Source organism: Cynocephalus volans, chromosome 15 (assembly GCF_027409185.1).
Source record: "Cynocephalus volans isolate mCynVol1 chromosome 15, mCynVol1.pri, whole genome shotgun sequence".
Lineage (NCBI taxonomy): Eukaryota > Metazoa > Chordata > Mammalia > Dermoptera > Cynocephalidae > Cynocephalus > Cynocephalus volans.
Genome location: NC_084474.1, coordinates 18301028 through 18327999, shown reverse-complemented (window position 1 = coordinate 18327999; position 26972 = coordinate 18301028). Strand labels below are relative to the sequence as shown.

Here is a 26972-nt window from a genome sequence, read left to right as displayed (position 1 = left end):
AATTGCACTGTTTATCCTAACAAGTAACGAGTTTATTACTGTTATTTTTAAATGAATATTTAATAAGCTTCTCGGTTTTAATTTCTAATATGGTAAATATTGATAGCTGTAAGGCACATAAGCCACATAGCTGTAACCTCTAAAGCTCATGGGGTTTCTCATTAATTTTTAAAAGTATAGAGGGGTTCTGAAACCAAAAAGTTTGAAAACCACTGCCTTAAGGCATCCATCAGATATAATAAAGTAACTTCACTTGTATGCATCTAAGACGGGAGAACAGAGAAAATAGTCACTCAAACAACTTTCTGTATTCTATGATTCAGATGAGAAGCCACCATTAAAAACTATATACTTTGTATATGGCATGTAATAAGTACCCAACAAACAAGGGTAAATGACAGAATTAGGACTTTGGATTAGGTGCAAGGTGGCTTCAAATGGTTGGGACTAAATCAATTTTAAAATAAATAATAAGCTGTCAGGATAAGTTTCTCTATGGTATTGACATTCTTATTTTACTTCATATGTGTACTTTAGACATGTTGATTATTTTTCTAAAAAACAGTTTTTAGAGCATTTCCATTAAGACCACATAGACCATGCATTCACTCAGATATGTTCAACAACACCCAACACCTGTGGTACAACTGTTGAAAACACTGCATTAAAAAAAAAAAAAAAAAAATCTTCTCTAGTACAATATTTTATCCCATTGCTGTAGGATTTAGTGTCTAACACCATAACAGGCATAAAATCACATTAGAACAAAACATACAATGTATTTTTATAAAACAACTTTATTGAGGTTATACAATGTACTTTTGCTATACTTACCGTATCCCATATCTGAAGTTTTATCTGTTTCCCATCAATAGTTATCATTCGAGCACCGAACTCTACACCTGAATAGAATAGAAAATGATTTATTACACAAACTAGTAGAAATATATTTCATGCTCAAGGATTAAAAATACCAGAACGTCCACTTCCAGGATATGCTATGCTAGGTGATACACAGATCAACTTTAACAAATACAGCTCGTAGCCTTAGAAAATATGTAAGCGAAGGCAGAGGTGCTAATAAGACATAAGCTAAGGACTTAATTAAAATACTAAGATACTGAAATCTGTCATAACCAAGATCATAAAACCAACTGTGGTCTTCATGTTTTGCAGGCTCAGTAACATAAAAATAGCCAAAAAAGATTCAGGAGCCATAATTATTAGTAATAAATATTAAATGCTAAAATTTCTTTTCTTTTTTTTTTTTTTTTTAAAAAGATGACCAGTAAGGGGATCTTAACCCTTGACTTGGTATTGTCAGCAACAGGCTCTCACAAGTGAGCTAACCGGCCATCCCCATATAGGGATCCGAACCCTTGGCCTTGGTGTTATCAGTACCACATTCTCCCAAGTGAGCCACGGGCAGGCCCTTAAATGCTAAAATTTCTTTAAAACTACATTAATATGACATAAAATCACTAAAAGGAATAGATAAACATCATTGTCATAGTCTTGGTTCCCAGCATAGATAAGCATGGGTAAAAACTAAGAAAGAAATCTCCAAATCTGCCCACTAGATATGAACACTGTTTAACCTATACTTCCAGACATTGCTCCATGAATACACACACAGAAATAAGTATACAACTTTACATAAATGGGAACATATAAATGCTGTTCTACAATTTGCTTTTCATTCAATGATATGTCACGAACATTATTCCATATCACAAACATCCTTGCAAATCAATTAACATTTAAACCTACTCTATTATTTTGATGTCTGCATATTATTCCTTTTTGTACAGGTAATTTACTACATTGGTATTCTACTGCTACAAATTTAGGTTGTTCCCAAATTTTCACTAAATAATGAATGCTGAAATGAACTTTCTGCATATATTTTTCAACTTACTATGATTGTAGGCAAATTACAGGAAGCAGGATTGGAGGTCAAAAGGAATACAGACTTACAGGTTTACTACTTTGGCTTTTTAAGTTGCACTTATCATCTCTTTGGAAAGTACTCATTCAATCACCAAAATAAGAGGAGAAAAATAAGGGATAATTTTAGAATAGCAAACAGCTGTGAAGATGACTGAAAGTAGTATATCATTTACATTATACCAAATCATTACTGACTGGAGTATGTTCCACCAATATTTAGATCAGAGTCAGGGTGAAGGGAAGACACACGTGGTCCCCAGAAACCAGATGTCATCCCGGCAGTAAACAGCTTCTAGTTTCCCAGGGAAAGGCAGCCAGTGTCAGAATTCCATTTCAGCACCTCCTCTAATTTCCCCGACTGTGAGTACAAGGGTGAGACAGAAAGGAAATCTGTCCTCCCGTGATGTAAAACTTAATGGGGTTTTTACTCTACATTTTAATAATTATTACATCCTAGGGGCATAGTCAATACCAAATCTAAAGAAAAGAGACTTAGGAGTCATAATGTACTAGACTGAAAAATGCAAAGTTGTAAAATAATGCCACATAAAACCATTACAGTGTTTACATATATACCTAGCTATCTACATACACATATATACTCAAAACAAATATACATACATATACATACATATGTATATATACACACACATATATATACACATATATTTATATCTGTTCTGTGCCACGGGGTGAGGACACAAACCAAACCACCACTCATTAATGACACGAATATGAAAGTAGCTGAGGGAAGAAACCAGTGGCTAAGTATGATACAAATGTTCTTTGAAATATCCACTATTTAAAAGGAACGTACCAAAGCACAAAATTCTACATGTCAGCAAGATATCTGACAGAGTAGCGGCCTTTTCATGAATCTATTGTTTCTACCCACAAACTACAGAAAGAGAGAAATTCTATTTGTTCTTCCATTATCATAAATGGGCTGGCTTTTAACCACAATCCAAAATCATCTGTACTGCTCACTGGGATTCAGAATTTCTTGAACCCAAAGCACAATGTCAAATTTGACAAAAAAAAATAACTACAAACTAGAAACAGAGCCATGAATGCTCCTGGTAGCAAGGGTGGGCAGGCAAGGCAAGCAGAGGCAAGCAGAAGTTCCTTCTCTCGAACTGAGATCTTAAGCAGAGGCATAAAGATACTGAAACTGACTGCCGACCATTCCATCCTAGCAGATGAAGGGCTAACAAGACTGCCCCTGCTGCAGGACCACTGTTACGGTTCCTGCTTCCTCTTAAGATGCTTTGTTCTTGCCTATTCCCAAGCCCAAGTCTCTACCCTCATGGGTTCTTATATACAACTCCAGATATTCCCTTTTGCTTAACTTAGCCAGAACTGGGTTTTGGTATGTTTATCTTTTTATTCAAATTAAGTAAAGGTTGCTGAAGCTTAAAGTTTAAACAAAGATTTGCCTCTAAACATACATCCAATTTAAAATAAACCTGCTAAATGAAACTCAAAAATGTTTCTAAAGCAGGAAAATGGCATAATAAAACTGATGTTTTAACTTCATTTATCAATAGGGTCAGGACGGAGAATAAAAAAACGAGAGACAAAGAGATCAGTTAAAAGGCTACTATATTATTTAGGAATGAGATAAAGAATGTTGGTAGGAAGAAAAATACACACCTCAAAAGGAAAAATTGGCAAGTGCTGCTGATTACTGAAAAACTATGATTTTTGTTTTCTTATCAAATGAAACAAAAAGACTTCAATTTTAACTTCAGAAACATAAGTCTTTCCCATTTAACTTTCTCGTAACTGGGTCCAATGTAGATTTTATCCTCATATTCTATGTGGCAAAATAAAATACCAAAACTACAGTGTCTTGGAAGTCTCAGAAAAAATTACAAAAAACAAAAACCGAATTTCTCTTCTGAATTGTTAAAAATTTTAAATCCTTTACCTTAAATGTATATATGTTTAAGAAGCCCATTTTGAAAAATTTCCTTCTATTTTTTTTTATGGGATAAATCATTATCCCCTATGCCCTTGAGGCTTTCTTCCCAGATACATTTTCAATTTGGCTGCCAGAGAAATTGCCTGTGGAACCAAAGTCAAGACTTCATTTACCTACATTGTCAGAGAATGATGCTTATTTTTTCATATAACCTTCCAGAACACTCTAAATATAAGCACACATTTTCTAATTGTCTCCAGATCATTATCACCCTTGCATAATAATTATACCATTTACTGAGCACTAATAATCAATACCTACCAGAGCAAGCTGTGACCTGAGCAAGTTATTAAGCCCCTTCTGTGTCTTAGTGTCCTCATCTGTAAAATGGTATTCATGATACCTATCTCATAAGGGTTATTACATATAAAATAGAACAGTGCCTGACACACAGTAAGCATCCACTATGTCAACTACTGTTGTTATTACTCCATATTATGCACCAAAATTTCTAAACCACCACCCACATGACTAATGATGACAGCCCCAATGAGAAAGAGCCACCTGGTCAGAGCCAGGTGACCATGGAACTACAGAGATGTGCAGAGGCAGAATGTAGCTCTTTGTTCCGAATGAGGCTTGGGCATGCCCATTCAGGCCTCCTTGTAATGTCAAGGCCAGAAACTCCAGGCTGCTGGGATACAAGATGGTGATGCCAAAGCAGAGAGCAGAGCTTAGGTATCAAGCAGACGGCCAGGACTGGCCTTCCTTTGACCAAAATGGGAACATGTAGACTCCTACCCCATTCCTGTTCTTGGAACCTAGACACTGCAGAGGTTTGAAACAGAGATTTGTGGGAAGATGGGTTAACTTTTATTTTTATTTTTTTTGGCGGCTGGTTGGTACTGGGGTCTGAGCCCTTGACCTTGGTGTTATAACACTGTGCTCTAACCAACTGAGCTAACTGACTAGCCCAATTTCTCTTGATTCCAGAAGAAAGGAAAATGAAATAGAAAGTAATATTCTTAATTTTCTATGAAAAACAAAACAGCAAACGACAAAGTTAATGGTAAAACACAAGAGGAATTCAAATTACACTGAGAAAAATATTATGATGCCCTTAACTTGGAAACTATTCTAAAGATCTTGGTCAAAAAGTACAAAAACAAAACTAAGAAGTATAAATATTAGCTAAGGAAAAAATGATAACTTTCACATAAGACCAAACTGTCTACCTAGAACATGCAAAAAAATTAAACAATAATGGTGAAAACAAGTCTACTTGCAATACCGACAAAACTTATAAAATATCAAAACAAACTTAGAAAAGCACAAGGCCCGTATGAACTGTAAAACTTTACTGAAGTACATTTAAGAAAGTTTGAATAAAGACACATATTACATGTATAAATAGGTAATCTCAGTACTATAAAAACATAAATTGTCTCAAATTAACCCATGCAATTAATGAAATTCTTATCAAATTTTAAAAGGCTCACTAAAAATTTTGCAATCTGGTAAGGTGAAACTTAAGTTCATCTGGAAGAACAAATGCACAAGAATGATCAGGAAAGCTTAGAAAAGAAAGAAAACCAACAGTATTAAGTATATTACAAAGTTACCATAACTACCATGTGTGATACTGCCTCATAAAATAGAGAAAAATGAACAAAATAGATTTTAGAATCCCCAAACCACAAATTAGAAGAATATTTAAAAGACTATTATGTAATTTTTGTGTGGAGAAGCCTTCTTTAGCAAGGCTGGAAAGCCACAAAGAAAAAAAATCAATAGACTTGACTTAATAAAACTAGCAGAAGGGGCAAAGACATAACAGGTTAATCCAAAGAGAAGATTTAGGAGTGGTTCTTAAACATATAAAAAATAAAATTTTTATTTTTAAAATAAAAGTTAAAAAACTGAAAAGTAAAATAATCATTTTTCACTTCTCTGATTCACAAACATAAACATTAACAAGCTGCAGTAGAAGTAAAGTAAAGGTGAGGAGAAATGGGTCCTTTAGTACACTGGTAGGGGGAGTGCAAATTAGAACAGCTTTGTGTGCTTATGAATACATTTAAAAACTCTAGAAGGCAATAACATAACACTGAACTGTTCACAGTGGTTACTGGAGGGCCAAAGACAAGTTATACAGGGAATTTAACTTTCTCTGAATTTTGTACATTTTCACAATCATCACACCCAGATAGAAAAATATATTTGCATTTTAAAAATCAGCTACACAGACTCTGTGAGATGTTAATCAGATATTCAAGAGGCTCTTTAAGCCACCTTTCTAGTTCTTGGCGATGTTCTAGATAACTCAAGTTACCAGAGAACTGAACCCCAAACAAATGAGGTGTATTTTTTAACTGATCTCCTGTGGTGAGCCTGATGGAAAAAATGATGTTTCAATTCTACCACTTTTTCCCTAAAAAGTATACTTTCACTTCCAGCAATCATTTCTTTCTTTTTTTTTTTTTTTTAAAGATGACCAGTAAGGGGATCTTAACCCTTGACTTGGTGTTGTCAGCACCAGGCTCTCCCAAGTGAGCTAACCAGCCATCCCTATATAGGGATCTGAACCCCTGGCCTTGGTGTTATCAGCACCATACTCTCCCAAGTGAGCCACGCCCCCCTTTTTAAATTAAAAAATAATTGCCTACACATATTTGTGGGGTACAAGGTTGAGTATCAATACCTGTGTACAATGTGCGATGATCAAATCAGAATAATTAACATATTCATCATTACAAAACGTAATCATTCTTTGTGTCCATTAACCAATTTCTTGCTAACACCCTCCTCCTCTCCCTTTCCCACCTCTAGTAACCAACAGTTCTGTTCTCTTTCCCAAACTTCAATGTATTATTGTGACAGCAATCATTTCTTATAGGTTGACTGGTTTAAGGAAATGGGGGAGAAAGGAATTCTGCTCTAGCCTCTAGAGCAGAGCTTGTTAAACTGTTTGTTAGTAGGTAGTGAAAGAAATAGTGGTCTGTAACTAGCATTTGTAAACAACATAACTGAATGGTATAAAATAAAGAAATGCATGAATTAAGCACTATAATGATAAATTTTGCTTTCCTCCCAGCTAATAGATAATATATTCACTTAGCAAATATTTATAAGTTCCTACTATGTACCAGGTGCTAGGGATACAGCAATGAACAAAACAGTTTCTGCTGTCATGAAACTTACTTTACATGGATGGGAGACAATTTGTTCACTTATATTTACTTGTATAAAAAGTTAAAGAGAAAATAAATCTAAGTGGGAGAATGAGAGTTGGGGGTGTGGGTGTGTGTGTATGTGTACATGTATACTTGTGCTAAGATTTGGGAGCTTTTTGGGACATGTTCAGTTTGAGATGCCTACTGGATATCCAAGAGAGGAGATGTCGAGTAAGCAGGTGGATATGTACACGTGGGCGTGGAGGGTGGGGGTGCTAAGTAGAGTGAGTTCAAGAAAGAATGGGTGGAGAGAAATTGGAGACAGAAAATATGGGATAATTCTTTTTGAGGAACTTTGCTAAAATGAGAGAAAAGAAAGCAGACTCATGAAAAATAACCATCAAAAAGGGAAAAATTAATGACTAGGAGAAAAAGAACAGCTAAGGCAGTGTCCCTGAGTAGGCCTTGGCTAGGTACTTTGAGTTCACCCACAGCAGCAAGGAGAAGGCTGAGTTTACTGGCACAATGCAGGTATGTGGTCGATGTGGTGATGGAAACTTGTGCAAATGCTCTTCTACATGCTTCTACTTTCTGAGTAAGATAGAAAATAAAAACAAAAGGTTATCAGCTGAGAGTAGAGATAGAAAAGGTGCTGCACGCTTAATGAGCAAGAAGATACGATATATAGTAGTTCTGCAGGAAGGCAGAGAGTGAATGGACTGGAAATAAAGTGCAATTGTCAGGCAGTACTAAGGGCTCACTTGAAGTTAGTGTCCAAGAAATTAAAAACAAGACTAGTTAGCATTGCTCTGTGTTTTTCTCCACCCAAGTCTAACATGTGCAGGCATGGAATAGACAGTTGGATTTAACCTATGGTTTAGCTACAAAAGTGTCACAAAGAAAAGGACAAGGGGACTGAGGGTGTGTGCAGTAATGATTACAATGACAGTGGTTAAGATTAAAGCTGGCTAAGGAGGAAAGTAAGAACACGAGAGGAGTAGGAGTGAAAAGCTGTAGGATCAGTGGATTATAGCTTTGATGGGGAAACAAAACAAAACTGTTAGCATTGGAGCTAGAAGGAGTGAGTTGGAATGATGGAAGGGATAGTCAAATAGCCAGATGTATGAAACTGAAATTCTGGAGTAATAACAAAAGTAATAACAGAAAAAAGTAATAAACAAAAATGGTAATAACAAAGCTCTGGTTGTGCCTATGGGAGTGAGTAGCTGAGGTAGGGTTGAAGAAAGATCACTAGACGAGAGATGAAGTAAAGTAACTGAGACGCCAGGATGTTTGTGGGTGTGTGCTCATATGTGTGCACAAGGCAGACAACACAAAATGTATTTCTAGCTGGGTAATCAATATTTAAAAGGCACTGCTCCAATACTTTTCGAACTTTAATGTTCATATCAGTTACTTGGCGACCCTGTTAAAATGCAGATTATGACTCAGTAGATTTTTAACAAGCTCCCACATGATACTGATGCTGCTGGTCCAGCACAATGGCCCACGAACCATCCTTTGAGTAGCAAGGTTCTAGTCCGGGCCTTCAATGTAATTGTGTCTATGAAGCTATTTATAAACTACTTCTTTGATTCATATCTCAACAATTCTCACTGATCTCAGTCAAAGAGTAAAGAATATAGAGTCTTTCCAAACCTTTTATGGCCTTTTATTTCCTCTTCTCCATCACTTAATACTTTCTTAGTCATGACACAACCTCATATTTTTCACCTTCATCTATTTATTGGGCATAGTCAAGTATGCAGCAGAGTCAAGATACGCCTATTGTAAGCAAGCTTTCCAATGTTCCCTTAAAAATATGTGCTAATAATCTGCTAATTGTTTTTGTGTCTGAAAATAAATTACTGTGATGAGTGTCAAAAAATGTTAAGTAGGTCTTGTGCCAATGAAGGCAGAACTATGAATTAACAATACTTACTGCTTCTACTGGCCAGCATTTAGCTTGACTGGATGAATGGCTATACTAAATGCACTCCAAGGGTACTGTATGTAACTCTACATATGCTGCCATGGCAGGAAGGGGTGAGAGGAAGAACTGGGGCTCAGCCCTTTACTTTCAAAAATGCTTTTCAGTGGGAAAAACATAATTATCATCAGCAGCAATGCATCTATTAGTATTTTGAGAACAGTTCTATAATCCTGAATAGCCATTTGCTTCAAAGAAATTTAAAGATTCTTAAAAACTATCATTACCTCAAATATCCTGAAACACCTTAAATACTGAGGCCCTTTGTATAGTGAATGTATTAAGTGCATGTACATTCACTTTATAGAATTTGAAATAAAATTCCAGTTTAAAAGAGGAATTCATGGTAGCTACCATCTTTATTCTACGGTAATGGATTATTGCTAAAGCCATGGTAGGGCTATGACCCCTAACAGTTCTTAAGGAAAAACATGATCCAGTTTGTGAAAGCCCATTGGATGTAGCTTCCCTGAACACACAGTGGGTAAAAGATGGGATGGTCTATATTCAGCCTCCATAAGATTTACTTCGTCTGTGTAGGAAGAATGATCCTGATCATGAACAAACAAGTTCTAATGAATGACCTACTATGGACACTACCATTTACCATGCAAGCTGGCACTGAGCATTACACTGAAACTCATTGCCAATACAGGTACGACTCCACTTTGGCTGTTTTTCAGCATTTTTAATAATTCTTTCTTTTCAGTCAACAATATTTCCCCATGTGCACGGGTATACAAATCTCATTTCCTATCAAGGGGGGCTATAGTTTGGGATATGCATAGTTGTTCAGAAAAGAATTTCAATAAGCAGAACTGTCAAACAATGGCATACTTTGAGAAGAGAAAGTTTAAGGGTATAAAACAGTACTGGGGTGTTCAGGGAAGACAAGAAGCTAAGACTTGATGGGATATGGTATCATTATGTGTTAGGGAGAAGTAGGAGAGAAAATGAGAGAGGTAGAATGAGAAGAATCATGAGCTCAGAAGTCAGTGGTTTAAAAACAAAGTAGAGAACTGATCATTACACTAGAAGATAGGGACGTGATGACTAGCTAGGATAGCTAGGTGTGAGGGAAGTATGTTGGTAGCTATGTATGACTATTCATCCAAATTGCCCTCCACTACTACCAATTTGTTAACCATGTTGTACAACGTGACTCTGGGCCCACAGTCAGAGCTGACAGAACAAGGGGTGAGCGGGCCTGAACCAAGTTAAGCCAATGAGCTCTCTTTTCTAGGGAACTTGGAATTGTGTTTAAGAGAATCTCTGCTCTCCTGAATAGGATATTATGAGCTTCAGAGCTATTGACAATGGCCATTTCCCACCATGGAGCTAGAGAAAGACACTGGTCAACAGGGAGAGAAAATATGAAGTAGGCATGAGGAATGAATGACCCAATGAAGGAAGGATGTGAGATGGAGAGATGGAACTTCTTGTGTTCCCTCCTTAAGAGCTCTAAGCTCTGGTTCCAGGCTGACCCAGCTATCTCTCTGCCCTCAGGTTCTGTGGGACACACCTGAATACTTAAACTAATAAATTCTCCTTTAGCTTAAGCTGAGTTAGGTGGATTTTTGTTATTTATAACGAATTGTGAGAGTAGAGAAACAGAAACCACACTTAAGCACTTAAGTATAGAGGGAATTTAATGTAGTGAATTGCTTACAATACAGAAAGAACCAAGAAGCCCAAAGAGATGGGGAATCAACCCAGAGATTAGCAACAGCAGCAAGTTGCGACCACCCCTAGGCTGGGAGGACAAAGTAACTGGGGGTAGCAGAGCTCAAGAGCCAGACCATCAATGGGCCCGCAAGGCCAGGGCTGGGGCTGGAGCAACGGAGAATATACAATCAACCCAGGCTGAGAGCAAAAGATTCTTGGCTTCTCTTTAGAAATTTATAGGTAGAAATCAATGAAAAAGAACACTTTTGCTTAGTATTTTATACTGAAAACAACTGTTTGACTAGTTATCTTAGGACTGAATAATGCCTATGGTTGGCTACCAACGTTTCAAACCTATTCAGCAAAGAGCAGATCCTACACAAAAATGGGTTAAAATAGTTAAAGTCATGAAGACCAGCATGAGACAATATTGCCCATAATTACTGTATATATTTAAAACTATCAAAATTAAAATACAATATGAATATTTGTATTGACAGTAGTCACTAATCAAAGATTTCAATACATCCACAAAGTATGTGTGGCTTGGTTGAAAACTATTAACTGATATAATAATTTGATTCATAAGCTCTACCTTTCTTTGATTTAGTACCTAAAAAATACACAGGACATGAGAATCAACATGCTATAAATGGTAAGTTAACAATACCATTAGAAAATAAGCAGTGGCTGAAAAGATTCATTAAGCAATTGGCTATAAAGAGTAACTAGATTTCCAATTACCCTTTTCTTCCTATTTGACTAATTTCTAGTTGTTAACAAGCTGTGGCCATAGAAAAATAATGAGACTAAATTCTTTAGCTTTCAGGATTAAATATAAATTTTAAACAAATAAGAACCCCCAAACGGTATGATAACCTAAAGCTTTTAATTTTTCACTCATTTTTATTTTATACCTTCACATATTAATAAAAATTAGCAATATCACTATTTTAAATAATAGCTGATATTTGTGGACTATTTCTTGCCAGTAACTATCTAATTTATTCTTTATATTTGAGGAAATTACAAAATGCCCCATGGTAGTTTTCCTCAGTTAATAATTACAGGTAAGTCTAGAGCACTTACCATGTTTCCAGGCATGGTTCCAACATTTTACATTCATTAAGTCATTCACTGCTCACAATAACTTTGTGTGACTGGCACTACTATTATTGTCATTGTATAGTTAGAGAGACTGAGACATGGGGTGGTGAAGTGGCTTGTGCAGCTATAGTTGTTAGTGGCAGAACCCTGATTCGAACTGCAGCTCGTCCAGAGTCTTTGCTCTTACCATGATACTATTTTGTCTCTCAATTGTTTCTTCATTAAATACAATTGACATCTCAAATATTAATGTCTTTCTGCATTCTAACCACTTTTGCAAAGTTGAGTAATATTATTTTACTACACATACTTTTAAAAGTAGTGATGGAGACTAAACTCTGCATAGCAATAAATCTAGTTTCACTGATTTTGGAATCATCACTAAAAGAATGGATCCCCTATCATCTTCCATTTAAACTACACAAAACTTGTAATGCTTCTCATCTCTTTTATAAAACTTACCAATAGTAAGGTCATGCACTGGCTGAAACCTCTTGTCTGTAAACTGTAGCAATAAGCATGATTTACCAACACCTGTAAGTTAAAAAAAAAAAAAATTAAGAAACAAAACTCACAGAAATTAAGAAACACTTTACAAAAGTATATGGAAAAGAGGCAGCCAGGGTTTTTGGTTCTCTGTGAACAATCCACTATGATTTCTGATTTAGGCGGAAACTAACCTAAAACATCCTTTTCACACTTATTCATTCAACATTTTAATGTGAAACTCCCAGAAGACAACTAACCAGGTCCTGTTAGTAACCTCTACCACAATATTCATATAGTAGAGTTTTCATGAACTTTTATTTTTTGGGTAACAGTGAAAATATTTAAAGCATAGTAATTTCCTATTTTTACAGTTTATTTTATCATACTCCCCTATAAACAAGTAAATTAGCTAGCAGTAAATGTTTGGGATCTAGTTTTCCAGGGGAAAAGCTGCCTGCTCTATTTTCTAGACAATTCATAAGCAACTATAATCTCAATTGCATTCCTTCACTGTACCAAATTGACCTCATTAAGGTCAATGAATAACTTCCATATTTCTAAATTCAAAGGAATTCAAATTCTATATTTATCCTACTTGCCCTCTAAGGAGAACCAGATATTGAACACCATTCCCTCTCATTTTCAGGCCCTCTAAGAAACATTCTCTCATCCTCAGACTAGACTAAGTCTGCTTAATTGATAGGATCCTGCACTTCTACAAAACATTAAAGGTACTCATTCATTCATTCATTTATTCACCAAAAGTCTTTACGAGAGCCAACTATGCACTGCACTAGGGACTTGAAGATACAGTAGTGTGAAAAACTGATAATGGTTCTTGCCTATGAAGTCTAGTACAGGCAGAGAAATTAAACAAAATATACATAAACTATAATCTGAATAATTACAAATAATATATAGGAGCTATAATATATACATGAAATGTAATTTGAAATAATTATGACTGTGATTTGAAAGAAGAATAAAGTGCTATGAGAAAGAGTAACAAAAGAGACTTAATTTAGACTAAAGAGATAGAGAAGGTCTTTCTGAAGAAGTGACACACACTAGGCTGTTCAATATCTTCTAGACTATAAATTCAATGAGAAAAGGGACTATGAGTATCTTGTCACATCTTATGGCATAGAGAAGGCACTTCATAATTTTGCTGAATGATTGGCCCTAGTGTCAAACTCTATAAAGACTGTCAAAATGCCTAGTAACAAATCAAGGAAACCTGGAAATATACAGTTTTGTTTTAGGAAATGCTTTGCTTGTTCAGTTTTATTAATGTTTTAAGATTCTTGTTAACTGAAAATAAAGTAAAATTTCAAAACATGTGACCTTAAAGAGTTTTCTTCTCTTTCTGTTACATTATAAAAGGCCCAAAGTCAAACTCATTTTATTTTCTTTATATCTATTAAATAGTCTTTCAGGTACAGGATAGAGGACAAAAGGACAGTTTTCCCAAGTTAAAAGAGTTGGTCACCAAGTGTATAAAAGGAGTTTGCTCTATGTTCAAAAATTAGGATGAAAGGAAAATTATCTTTTTAAAGGTGTGAAAGTACAAAATAGGTGAACAATTGAGATATGAATCTTCAGTCCTTTAACATCTAAAAATTTTTCCATATGGTATAGAAAAAAATTATAGTTAGAAGTCACAGGTTTTACTCAGAGACCTCAAGAATCATCTAAGAATTTAATAATCATTTAAGTAATGCAAGAGCCTGAAAATATTTTCCTACCTCAGAAGAGAACAGATGTCACTCTAGTAATAGTAATCATATTCTGACAGTGCTGGTTAAATATAGAAAATGCTTATTCTTTGGTCCCTCATTTCCAAGATTCCATATTCTTTCTTCAGGTAATCTCTTAAATCATCTTTCAATGCAGAGAATACACACAAGTGTCAATGTGGTGTTTCCTAAGTCTCTTTAATTACAAATTTATAGACCATTTGTTAGGACTGGTTATAATTACAGATAGCTTATCTTATTTAGCATTTGTTGATTCTACTATTTTAATTCTGGGTAAACTTGCTTCCAAATACTCAGGGTGTCTGGCTTACACTCACCAATGCTTCTCCAAATTGCCAAATCAAATAGCCAGGCTTTTCTTAGTCTTCATCTTACCTGACCCCACAAACAGGTTTATTACTGCCCATAAACTATAATTTATTGGCCGAAATCCTCCTTGAAAATGATCTCTTCTGGCTTTCTAAGACTGTAACTATCTCCTTTCTGTCTTAATTCTGTGGCAACTGCTCCTCTTCTTCCATGCCACCCTGAAATACTGGAGGTGTTCCCCACCACTCTATCTTTGGTTACCTTTTCTTTTCTTCTGAGAGGACTAATACAGTCCCACAGGCTCAATCTATTTCTATAAATTATGCAGTGATTATCAAATCTATCTCTCCAGCCACCATCTTAACTTCAATCCAGTTATTTCCAATGGCCTACTGAACACTTCCACTTCAATTTCTTCAGGCCTCAAACTTCCAGAATCTAATTCATTCTTTTTCATTCTCCTGCCAAACATCCTCCCAACCAGCCCTCACTTCACTCTACCCAAGACACAATAGAACAAAAAACTTGGCTTCTCCTTCAGTTATTTCCTAATTTCTGGAACTGCATCCTAATGGCACACACTAACAAGAAACTCAGAATCATCCTTAATTCCTCCTCTTCCTTCATCATCCACCTCTAATGGTTCACCAATCTCATCAATTCTCTCTGAAATGTCTTCACAAATTCCATGCCCTCCCCACCTCCTCTGAATCCTCAGTGCTCTAGTTCTGGTTCTCAGTAAAACCTTATCTTTCTGCCTTCAGCCTTCCTAATCTTTTTTTTTTTTTCCTCTGACTGGTAAGGGGATCGCAACCCTCAGCATGGTGTGGTCTGCACCACGCTCAGCCAGTGAGCACACTGGCCATCCCTATATAGGATCTGAACCCACGGCCTTGGCACTCCCAGCACCACACTCTCCTGAGTGAGCCATGGGGCTGGCCCTTTCTAACCTATTTTATAAACCACTGTAAAAAAATTTTTGCTAAAATGCAGATGTGATTAAATCACTCTCGTGTTTTATTGCCTAAAATATAAACACTCAAGCTCTCCAAAATAGTAACAAAGATCCTTTGTATTTGGGCTGGAAATCAGTAATAGATCATACTATCACACCACAGTCTAATGACCCTATAGTTAAGTATTACAAACCATCTTCTGTCCTCTCAAATGACACTTTCCCTGATACCTTTTACCAAGGAACTTCTCTCTCCCTGGCAAATCTAAATTCATGTTTTAAGACCCAACTCAAGGATTCCTATGCTCTCTTCAATAAAGCATTCCTGTTTCAAAGATTGTACCAATCCCCAAGCAGAACTAATGGTCTAGCCTCCCACAATCATGTACACCAATCAATCAATCGATTTCAGCCTTGGGCTCCCATGATACCTCAGATATGCTCCCAAACCCTGGTTAGAATCCTAGATCTGTCACGTATGAGCTGTAACATGGGGCAAGGTTTCTGACCTTTCTGAGCCTCAGAATCTTCATCTATAAAATGGGGGAAATCCCTACACCTCAGTGAATTGTTTTAAGAAGCAAATGAAATAAGTAAATGTAAAAGGGACCCTATACTATGTTGGTTACCTGAGTGTGTTCAGTTTATTAAAATTCCTTGAGCTGTACACTTAGGACATGTGCATTTTTCTGTATGTATAATATACTTGAATAAAAATGAAAACAACAACAAAATCATCGCCTTTTTGATGTATCAACTTGGTTAGGCCCCTCCCCAGTTATTCAATCAAACACTAATCTGGGTGTTGCTATGAGGGCATTATAGATGTAATCAAAATCCATAATCAGTTGACTTTAAATTAGGGAGATATTTCTAAATAATCTGGGCCAGATTCAATCAGTTGAAGGCTTTAAAAACCAGGATTGAGGCTTCCCTGAGAGAAGAGAAGAAAAAATTCCACCTGTAAACAGCTTCTTGCTTCTCTAGTTGAACACTGAGTCTTGCAGATAACCATTACCACCCAAAAAATCACAGCGTGTAGACTAGGAAGGCCCTCAAATAAAAGCTATTACCTTTATTTATTAATTGTATCATAATGCTTTATAAGTTTTCCCACAACAGGATGTGATCTCCAAAAGAAGAGGAGTTCTATTAAGATAAGAAAACACATTCCCAGCACACAGCAAATACAAAGCACAAGCAAGCCTTTCTGTTCTCATACCTACTTACTAGAAAACTTGTCTAAATTGTTGATAAAGATGAAGAGAAAATGTGTACGTATGGCTAATTCTGAATTTTTCTCACTACCTCAGGAAGATGACTACCTGGAAAGGGTTTAACCAACTGTCTAAGTTTGCACAAATCACTTCATCTTTTTGGGCATAATTTTACTCAATGTACAGAGAATCCAAGAATTCAGCCAGATAATCATTAAGTTTCTAACTCTACTAGTAAGCCCTAATGATTTATTACTTAGAGCTTTAAAATTTTAATGTTTTCTTTTCATGGACAAGTTTAAAGTTAACATCTGAATATTTGCTTAAATCTAAATGGGGAACAATAAATCCATCATGCCACAAAAACCAGTAATATGATGAAAACAACATGGTAGATTCCACCCCACCCCCACCCCCAACTTATAAAAGTGATAGGTCAGATTCTTGTGTTGGAATACAGCAAACACAAGTGGTGAGCTCAACTTCCAGAAAGGACCAATCCTAATTTTTTGATTGAGCATGCTAATTTGAAACTTTAAGACAATTTTTACTGCATTTTAGAAACTAAGAGCACTCTTGTGGTTTAACCAGATTACTGTATTAGGCTGGTTTTTTAAGCATTCTGTTATATGCACTATGACCTCTGTCCAGTTAAAACCATTAAATAAACCACATCTTTGTATGTTCAACTTTAAATGCAAGTCTTAATTCAACAGCTTTAAAGCACATCAATGCTCAGATCAAGTAGCCAACTCCACAAAGCTGATGATACACAGACCATTTGAGAACTTCTATCTAACTTACACCATTGGTCAGATGTGCAAAAAGGACACCTTTTACCAAAATGCTTTTCTTTCTACATTTGAAAAACACTTTAAATTAAGACTACATTTTGAAATGAATTTTTGGGGGCTGTCCAATTAATTCAGTTAGAGGATGGTGCTGATAACACCAAGGTCAAGGATTTGGATCCCTGTACCGAGGATCAAAAAATATACAATAATTTTTTTAAAAATGAAGTTTTGGAACTTATGATTATCTGAAATAACTTGTATAGATAAAATAGTAATTTCAGGTCAAGAAACGACTAAACTTCTATCCAAACTTGCTTTCTATAAATTTTCTTTTCTTTTCTGGGCGTGGAAAAAAAAAAAAAGAGACCAAAATTTCATAGTAAATAATTGACTGGACTTCATCTTTAAAAAAAACCTAAACAGTATTAAAATAAATTTTACACATAATGAAGTTTAACTTATAACTACTACGACACCCTGAACAAAGAGTTCATCAGATGTTGATCAAGTTAGAGGTATTTGGTTATATGCATACTTTGCAGGACATCCTTTACTTAATGTCTGCCCTTTTTGTAGCATTATAAATAAAGAAAAATTGGCAAAAATTTCCAAGGTTTCTTCATTTTCAATATTTCAAGTTCTTTTAAAGGATCCACCATCTATCCTCTTCTCTATCTGTTTACTAGTCCAAATGTCAGACCCCATTCATCACTGGCTTCATAAGGAATTCAAGCACTGCTTCAACATTTTCACGCATATGATGAAATCCTATATATTTTGTGCGATTTTAAACTGATCATCATTTATTTTCATAGAGAATGATAGTCAAATATGTTGGTTTTCTTGGAGGGTTAAACTTAGCAAAGATAATTGAATGAAGAATAGTTTTTTAAGTGGCCAGTAAATATTTTCATGTTATTATGACTATATTCTTAGGAAATTAGAAACACTAAATTATAATCCCCAATAACAAGAGGTAAAACTTACATAGAGCTTATCTTGTGCCAGACACTTTTCTAAGAATGACATATGTCAACTCATTTCATGCTTAAAACAGTACTATGTTGTGGTTAAGATTTCTAACTCTGAAGCCACACTCCTTGGGTCCAATCCCAGCTCTGCCAATCACTACTGACAGAACCTCAAATTACCTTCTCAGTGCCTTGGTTTCCTAATCTGTAAGAAGTAGGTTAATAATAATACCTATCTCATAGACTTATTGGGAGTATTAAATGAATTAATGTATTCTAAGTACTTAAAACAGCGTCTGGAACATGGTAAAGTTTCAATAAAGAATTCAACAAATGTTTATTACTACTATTAATACTACTTCCCTTATTACCATATCTGTTATACTTTAAGCTCTCTAAAAGCAGGAACCACGTTTTATTCATTTTTGGTGTTAGCCACATGTACCTCTCATGCAAAGACAAAGGCTCCTGTACTTGTGGAGTGAGAAGAAAGAGATAACTTCTCTTTTTTCAACGTGTGTGAGAAAATGTATACAGGAGAGGGAGAGGGAGTGGGAGGGAGAGAGAAATACGGCATGTCACTTAGTTGCAGGGTGTTAAATGTTATGCAAAGAAAAAAAAGCACAGCATGGTAAGGATTATCAGGAACCTGGAATGCTGGGGGGAAAGGAGGAGGGTGTGGTATTAAATCAGGTGGCCTCTCATTGAGATGAGATTTAAATAAAGATTTGAAGGAGATGAGGACATAGGCAGGTGGATCACTGAGAATATTCCAGGCTGAGGAAACAGCTCGAGGAAAACTTCTAAGGTGGCATGTGTTAGAGAAGTTGCAGTGAGGCCAATATGGCTAAAGAACAGAAGGCAGAGAAGAATCATACCCCCAGGAACTGATGTTATAGGAACCACAAGGGCCTAATCACCAAGACCCCCAAGGACTTTGTAAGTTTATTGAGATACAGTGGGGGATTCACTGGACAGTTTTGAGCAGAAGAGTAATAAAATTTTACTTAAATCCTAAAAGGGTCAGTTTGGCTGCTGCAATAAGAATAAATGTGTAAGTGGAAGCAAAGAAACCACTTAGGAGTCTTTTTCAATGAAGCAAGAAAAGGTGGACCAGGTTGGTAGCAACACTGGAGGTTGGAAGCGACTGAATTCTGTATATATTGCAAAGCAGAGTCAAGAGAATTTGCTGATAGTGTGAACTCTGGTTCTGAGAGGAAGAGACGTGTTAAAGATAACTCCAATGTTTTTGTCTGGTCAAACAGAAGTTCAATGAGATGGGAAAACTGCAGGCAGAACAGGTTGAAGGTGGAAAGATCATCAGTTCTCAATAGAGTTGAGATCTCTATTAGATATCCAAGTGGCAAAGCTGAGTAGGCAATTTATAACAAAGTTCCTTGAGGGCAAGAAACATATTCTGTTCACGTTTTATTTTTTTCATCCTAGAATGATCCCTGTAGCCCGTATCCATTAATTACTTGTTTAAGGAGTAAAAAGCAGATGTGTAAAATATTGTTTTTTAAGGTCCTGTGTGGATATCTTGGATATACACAGATCATTACTACTCTGTAATTAGTACAAATTACTACACTTAATAACGCTGCTAAGAATACTCACCATGAAGTCACCTTAATTTCTTCCTTTACTCAGAGACTAAGTCACCTTCTCTCAATAGGACACCGTGTTATGAGAGCTGAGGACCTAAATACCAAGTCAATGCCTAACAGTTACAAGTAGCACTCATTAAAAATGCAGATTCTTGAAGTCCCACGCAAGATTCACTAGGTCTTTGGTGAGGCTCAATAATCTAATTAATAAGCCCTCCAGTGACTTTTAGGCAAGGGGTTCTCCTCCACAAAAAATACGGAAGTGTAAGTTCTAGGTATTCTAAGGAAGTTTATTTTCCTTGTCCTAAATTGACTGCTGCCAATTTCAAGAGTCTTAGAAATTGGTGATGGCTCTATTTTTAAAAGCAGAGCCAAACAGCTTTAATTTAAAATATGTGAAAAAGCAAAGATATGAAAAGTAGCTGTGCTGATTCCTAAGTACTGAAGAAAACTTTTGTACAACTGTCATCCTGAAATCATGTCTGCATATTGTCACCTATTAGTGACAGTCAGTCTCAAAAAAAAGGTGAGCAGTCACATTTGCCTTTTTGTATTTTGCAAACGACCTTGCACAAAGCCTTGGACTGGCTTAGAAAGCAGATGCTCAGTGACTGTTGAATTAATGTATCTCATACTCACTGAAAAGATCACCAAGTGATACACTATTCTTTCCTATATAACAACTCTAGTTTACATTTCAAAAAAAACCTATCAATTTCTCAAAAAAAATTTTGTTCAACAGTGGATTTTTTAGATAGGAGTATATGCTACAGAATAAAAACTGGACTGTGCTAAATTACAATTGCTTCTCTGATATCATCTGCTCCTAACTTAAGTGTAATCTTCCTTTAAAAAGGTCAGTCCTAGTGAGTACACTAGTGTGCCAGTTATCCATTGACAGCCTCCTAGCTCCAAATCCACCCTTCACTACCCTACTAGTGAGTCCGGAACATTTCTCCCTTGCAGGGGAGGGGACACAACTGAGCATCTTCAGGAGAAGGCAGCATACGTGGCACCTCTCTGTGTGCCCCCAGCACTCCTTCAGGCTGCTTCTCACGGAGTTCCCAGACAGCACCTCCATGGAAGGGTTCCTCCACAGCACGCACAGGGCAGCTTTCCAGCCCATGTTTGCCCCTCAATGAACTTCTCTGCCATCCAGTGGGCCTCAGTCATGGCCCTCGCATGAGGTCTGCTCCTTCCCTCCATGCTGTGTCCAGCCTTAGGATAGTAGCCACTTCCTCTATCTGGTGTTACTGCATTCTGTAGAGTTCTCTTTACCTCTTAGCCAGCTCCCCCTGTACTCTAATCCCACATTACAGTTAATGATCCTTTATGTTAGATTGCCCATGCTCAAGTTCCTGGGTAGTATGTCTCCTAGTTGGACTATGACAGATACAACCAGTGTGATTAATACAGTCAGCCTTCTGTATCCATGGGTTCCACATCTGTGGATTCCACCAACCTCCAATCAAAAGCACTGGAGAAAAACTGCATGTATACTCAACGTGTACAGACGTTTTTCCTCATCATTATTCTATAAACAATACTAATAGTGTAACTATTTACACAGCATTTACATTGTATTAGGTATTATAAGTAATCTAGAGACAATTTAAAGCCTATGGGAGCATGTGCATGGGTTATATGCAAACACTATGCCATTTTATATCAGGAACTTGAGCATCATGGATTTTGGTATCTGCGTGCGTGTGTGCGTGCATGCGTGCGTGTGTGCGTGCGTGTCCTGGAACCAATCCCCACACCCAACACACACTGAGGGATGATCATACATTCTTCAGTAAGATAAGCCAAATTTAATTTGGTGAATTTGAGGGTTTTTAAATATAGGTAGAGTAGATTTTCTTAGGAAAGAGCTAGTTTGTCCTTGAGTACAATATTTTTACAAATACAAAGCTAGATACAATTTAAACCTTTAAAAATGGGAAAATAAAATGGAGCATTTGCTAATTTTCTTAGGGAGCAAGTTATAAAGGTATTAAATCTAATAGCAAGTTAGACAACAGAATATGATAAAAATAGCATCCCCAATTCCTTTCTTCCTCCCAACTTGTGGAACTTTTCCCACTAGTTTGTTTTACTGGTGGAAAATGGCTAGAGTGTTTGAGAAGTATCAGGATAAAGAAAACTGAACTGTAACGACCTCTCAGAACCTCAGAATGTCAGCTTGGTTGAACCAGTGGATTCCTGTGGTACAATGTTTTTCCAACAGTAAGCTGTAACCGGTTAGGTCATAAAATCAAGATAGTGGATCACAAGTAGCATTAAAAAAGAAGTAGAACAAAACAAAACATCAGACTGTACTCCACAGGGTTAGGATAGCACTATTTGGAAACTTTTGTTTTAGAGAGATATATATGCACTTGAACACATATCGAACCCCAGGTTGCAACGTAAAATGTACTTGTACTATGGCTTGAAAAAAAAAACTTGGAAATTACTGTGTAGTCTCTAATCCAACTTACATCCAATAAAAGATCTCGTCCAAAATATTTTTGCTAGCATTCATGGTAAAACAAATCAACTGTGGGGAATCTAGAATACTTCTGTTCTCTTTTAGCTAACGTTTACAAGGACAGGTTATCAAAGAAAAAATCTGATTGAATTATTTGTTAGCAATTTAACGTAAATAAGAAGCTGAGTTGAAACTCAAAATCAGGTTTTTTAAATTTTATGTCCTATTTTTCACCCACTATACCATTCAACCTCCAGAATTTCTGCTTTCTCAGACACATATTACTATTTCAATCAATACCTCTCCTAAGCAAAAAGAATGCTACCTCACTTTCCTGGTATTAGTAGCAATACTAAGGGGAAGAAGGGAAGTTATTCTATAAGCAAAATAATGCTGACAGGACAGAAATTTAATGAAGGAAGGTTTAAAACAAAGAATACTATTTCTATGATGCTGACTTTATCCCAAATTATAAAGTGTGTTAAGTGTGTGTCACATTGGTAAGTCAGGTACCTCAACACACTTTTTAATCTGACCACTTTTGTGTGTGTGTGTGTGTGTGTGTGTGTGTGTGTGTGTTAATTTATTTATTTTTAGCTCCCACCAATAAGTGAGAACATGTGGTATTTCTCTTTCTGTGCCTGACTTGTTTCACTTAATATAATTCTCTCAAGGTCCATCCATGTTGTTGCAAATGGCAGTATTTCATTCGTTTTTATAGCTGAGTAGTATTCCATTGTGTAGATATACCACATTTTCCGTATCCACTCATCTGATGATGGACATTTGGGCTGGTTCAAACTCTTGGCTATTGTAAAGAGTGCTGCGATGAACATTGGGGAACAGGTATACCTTCGACTTGATGATTTCCATTCCTCTGAGTATATTCTCAGCAGTGGGATAGCTGGGTCATATGGCAGATCTATCTGCAATTGTTTGAGGAAACTCCATACCATTTTCCATAGAGGCTGCACCATTTTGCAGTCCCACCAACAATGTATGAGAGTTCCTTTTTCTCCGCAACCTCGCCAGCATTTATCGTTCAGAGTCTTTTGGATTTTAGCCATCCCAACTGGGGTGAGATGGTATCTCAGTGTGGTTTTGATTTCCATTTCCCGGATGCTTAGTGATGTTGAGCATTTTTTCATATGTCTGTTGGCCATTTGTATATCTTCCTTAGAGAAATGCCTACTTAGCTCTTTTGCTCATTTTTTAATTGGGTTGCTTGTTTTTTTCCTGTAAAGTTGTTTGAGTTCCTTGTATATTCTGGATATTAATCCTTTGTCAGATGTATATTTTGCAAATATTTTCTCCCACTCTGTTGGTTGTCTTTTAACTCTGTTAATTGTTTCTTTTGCTGTGCAGAAGCTCTTTAGTTTGATGTAATACCATTTGTTTATTTTTCCTTTGGTTGCCTGTGCTTTGGGGGTCGTATCCAAGAAGTCTGTGTCCAGTCCTATTTCCTGAAGTGTCTCTCCTATGTTTTCTTTAAGAAGTTTTATTGTTTCAGGGTGTATATTTAATTATTTAATCCATTTTGAGTTGACTTTAGTGTATGGTTAAAGGTGTGGGTCTAGTTTCATACTCCTGCATATTGATATCCAGTTCTCCCCGCACCATTTGCTAAAGAGGCAGTCTCTTCCCCAGTGTATAGGCTTGCTGCCTTTGTCAAAGATCAGATAGCTGTAGGTGTGTGGGTTGATGTCTGGGTTCTCTATTCTATTCCATTGAGCAGTGTGTCTGTTTTTATGCCAGCACCATACTGTTTTGGTTATTATAGCTTTGTAGTATAGTTTAAAGTCAGGTAGTGTTATGCCTCCTGCTTTATTTTTTTTGCTCAGCGTTACTTTGGCTATGCGTGGTCTTTTGTTATTCCATATAAATGTCTGGATAGTTCTTTCCATTTCTGAGAAAAATGACATTGGAATTTTGATGGGGATTGCATTAAATTTGTATATCACTTTGGGTAGTATGGACATTTTCACTATGTTGATTCTTCCAATCCAAGAGCATGGGATATCTTTCCATCTTCTTGTATACTCTCTGATTTCTCTCAGCAGTGGTTTGTAGTTCTCATTACAGAGATTTTTCACATCCTTGGTTAACTCAATTCCTAAGTATTTTATTTTTTTGGTGGCTATTGTAAATGGGCAGGCTTTCTTGATTTCTCGTTCTGCATGTTCACTATTGGAGAAAAGAAATGCTACTGATTTTTGTGTGTTGATTTTGTATCCTGCTACTTTGCTGAAATCATTTCTCAACTCCAAGAGTTTTTTTGTAGAGGCTTTAGGCTTTTCGATATATAGGATCATGTCATCCGCAAACAGGGACAGTTTGACTTCATCTTTTCCAATCTGGATGCCCTTTATTTCCTTCTCTTCTCTGATTGCTCTGGTTAGTACTTCCAATACTATGTTGACTAGGAGTGGTGAGAGTGGGCATCCTTGTCTAGTTCCTGTTCTTAAAGGAAAAGCTTTCAGCTTTTCCCCATTCAGGATGATATTGGCAGTGGGTTTGCCATATTTGGCTTTAATTACATTGAGATACTTTCCGTCTATACCTAACTTATAGAGGGTCTTTGTCATGAATGAGTGCTGAATTTTATCAAATGCTTTTTCAGCATCTATAGAGATGATCATATGGTCCTTGTGTTTGACTTTATTAATATGGTGTATCACATTTATTGATTTGCGTATGTTGAACCGACCTTGCATCCCTGGGATGAATCCCACTTGATCGTGGTGAATAATTTTACGTATGTGTTGCTGTATTCTGTTTCCTAGTATTTTAGTGAGGATTTTTGCATCTATATTCCTCAAGGATATCAGCCTGTGGTTTTCTTTTTTGGTTATATCTTTACCTGGTTTTGGTATCAGGATGATGTTTGCTTCACAGAATGAGTTTGGGAGATTTGCGTCTGTTTCAATCTTTTGGAATAGTTTGTAAAGAATCGGTGTCAATTCCTCTTTGAATGTTTGGTAAAATTCTGCTGTGAATCCATCTGGTCCTGGGCTTTTCTTTGTTGGGAGCTTTCTGATAACAGCTTCAATCTCCTTTATTGTTATTGGTCTGTTCAGATTTTCTACGTCTTCATGGCTCAGTTTTGGGAGCTTGTGTGTGTCCAGAAATTTATCCATTTCCTCCAGATTTTCAAATTTGTTGGCATATAGTTGTTTATAGTAGTCTCGAATGATTCCTTGTATTTCAGATGAATCAGTTGTAATATCACCTTTTTCATTTCTAATTTTTGTTATTTGAGTCTTCTCTCTTCTTCTTTTTGTTAGCCATGCTAATGGTTTGTCAATTTTATTTATCCTTTCAAAAAACCAACTTTTTGATTCATTGATCTTTTGTATTGTTTTTTTGGTTTCAATATCATTAAGTTCTGCTCTGATCTTAATGATTTCTTTCCGTCTGCTAACTTTAGGTTTGGATTGTTCTTGTTTTTCTAGTTCTTTAAGGTGAAGTGTTAGGTTGTTCACTTGCCATCTTTCCATTCTTCTGAGGTGAGCATTCAATGCAATAAATTTCCCCCTTCATACTGCTTTTGCAGTATCCCACAGGTTTTGGTATGATGTATCATTATTTTCATTAGTTTCAATAAATTTTTTGATTTCCTGCTTGATTTCTTCTTGGACCCATATGTCATTAAGTAGAATGCTATTTAATTTCCATGTGTTTGTATTGTTTCCAGAATTTCGTTTGTTATTGATTTCTAGTTTTAATCCATTATGGTATGAGAAAATACATGGGATGATTCCATTTTTTTTGAATTTGTTGAGACTTGATTTGTAACCTAATATGTGCTCTATCCTGGACAATGATCCATGTGCTGATGAGAAGAATGAACATTCTGAGGTTGTTGGGTGGAATGTTCTGTAGATATCTGCCAAGTCCAATTGGTCTAGAGTATTGTTTAGATCTTGTGTTTCTCTGCTGATTCTTTGCCTAGATGATCTGTCCAATATCGACAGTGGGGTGTTCAGGTCCCCTGCTACTATGGTATTAGTGTCTATTTCCTTCTTTAGGTCTAATAGAGTTTGTTTTATAAATCTGGCTGCTCCAACATTGGGTGCGTACATATTTATGATTGTTATGTCTTTTTTTAAAAAAAATTTTATTTTGTCGATATACATTTTGGCTGATTATTGCTCCCCATCACCAAAACCTCCCTCCCTTCTCCCCCCCCCCCCAACAATGTGATTGTTATGTCTTCTTGATGGATCAGTCCTTTTATCATTACGTAGTGTCCCTCATTGTCTCTTTTTAAGGTTTTTAGTTTAAAGTCTACTTTGTCAGATATAAGAATAGCTACTCCAGCTCGTTTTTCTTTTCTGTTTGCATGGTAAATCTTTTTCCATCCTTTCACTTTTAGTCTATGTGAGTCTTTATGGGTGAGGTGGGTCTCTTGAAGGCTGCATATAGTTGGGTCCTCCTTTTTAATCCAGTCAGCCAGTCTGTGTCTTTTGATTGGGGAATTTAAGCCTTTTACATTAAGAGTTGTTATTGAAAGGTGTTGATTTATTCCTAGCATTTTATTGGTTGTTTGGTTGTCTTAGGTGTCTTTTGTTCCTTGCTTTCTGATTTACTG

General features: G+C 36.3%; 1 protein-coding gene across 1 annotated transcript in view; it reads right to left on the bottom strand.

Moving 5' to 3' along the window:
• The window catches only part of RAB2A (RAB2A, member RAS oncogene family), an 85397-nt gene that overhangs the window by 37648 nt on the left and 20777 nt on the right, over positions 1–26972 (bottom strand). Inside the window, exons 2-3 of the mRNA XM_063079343.1 lie at positions 12272–12343; positions 835–902 (exon numbers count right to left, since the gene is read on the bottom strand). Of these exons, the coding sequence (XP_062935413.1) occupies positions 835–902; positions 12272–12343 (140 nt within the window). The remainder of the gene's footprint in view (positions 1–834; positions 903–12271; positions 12344–26972) is intronic.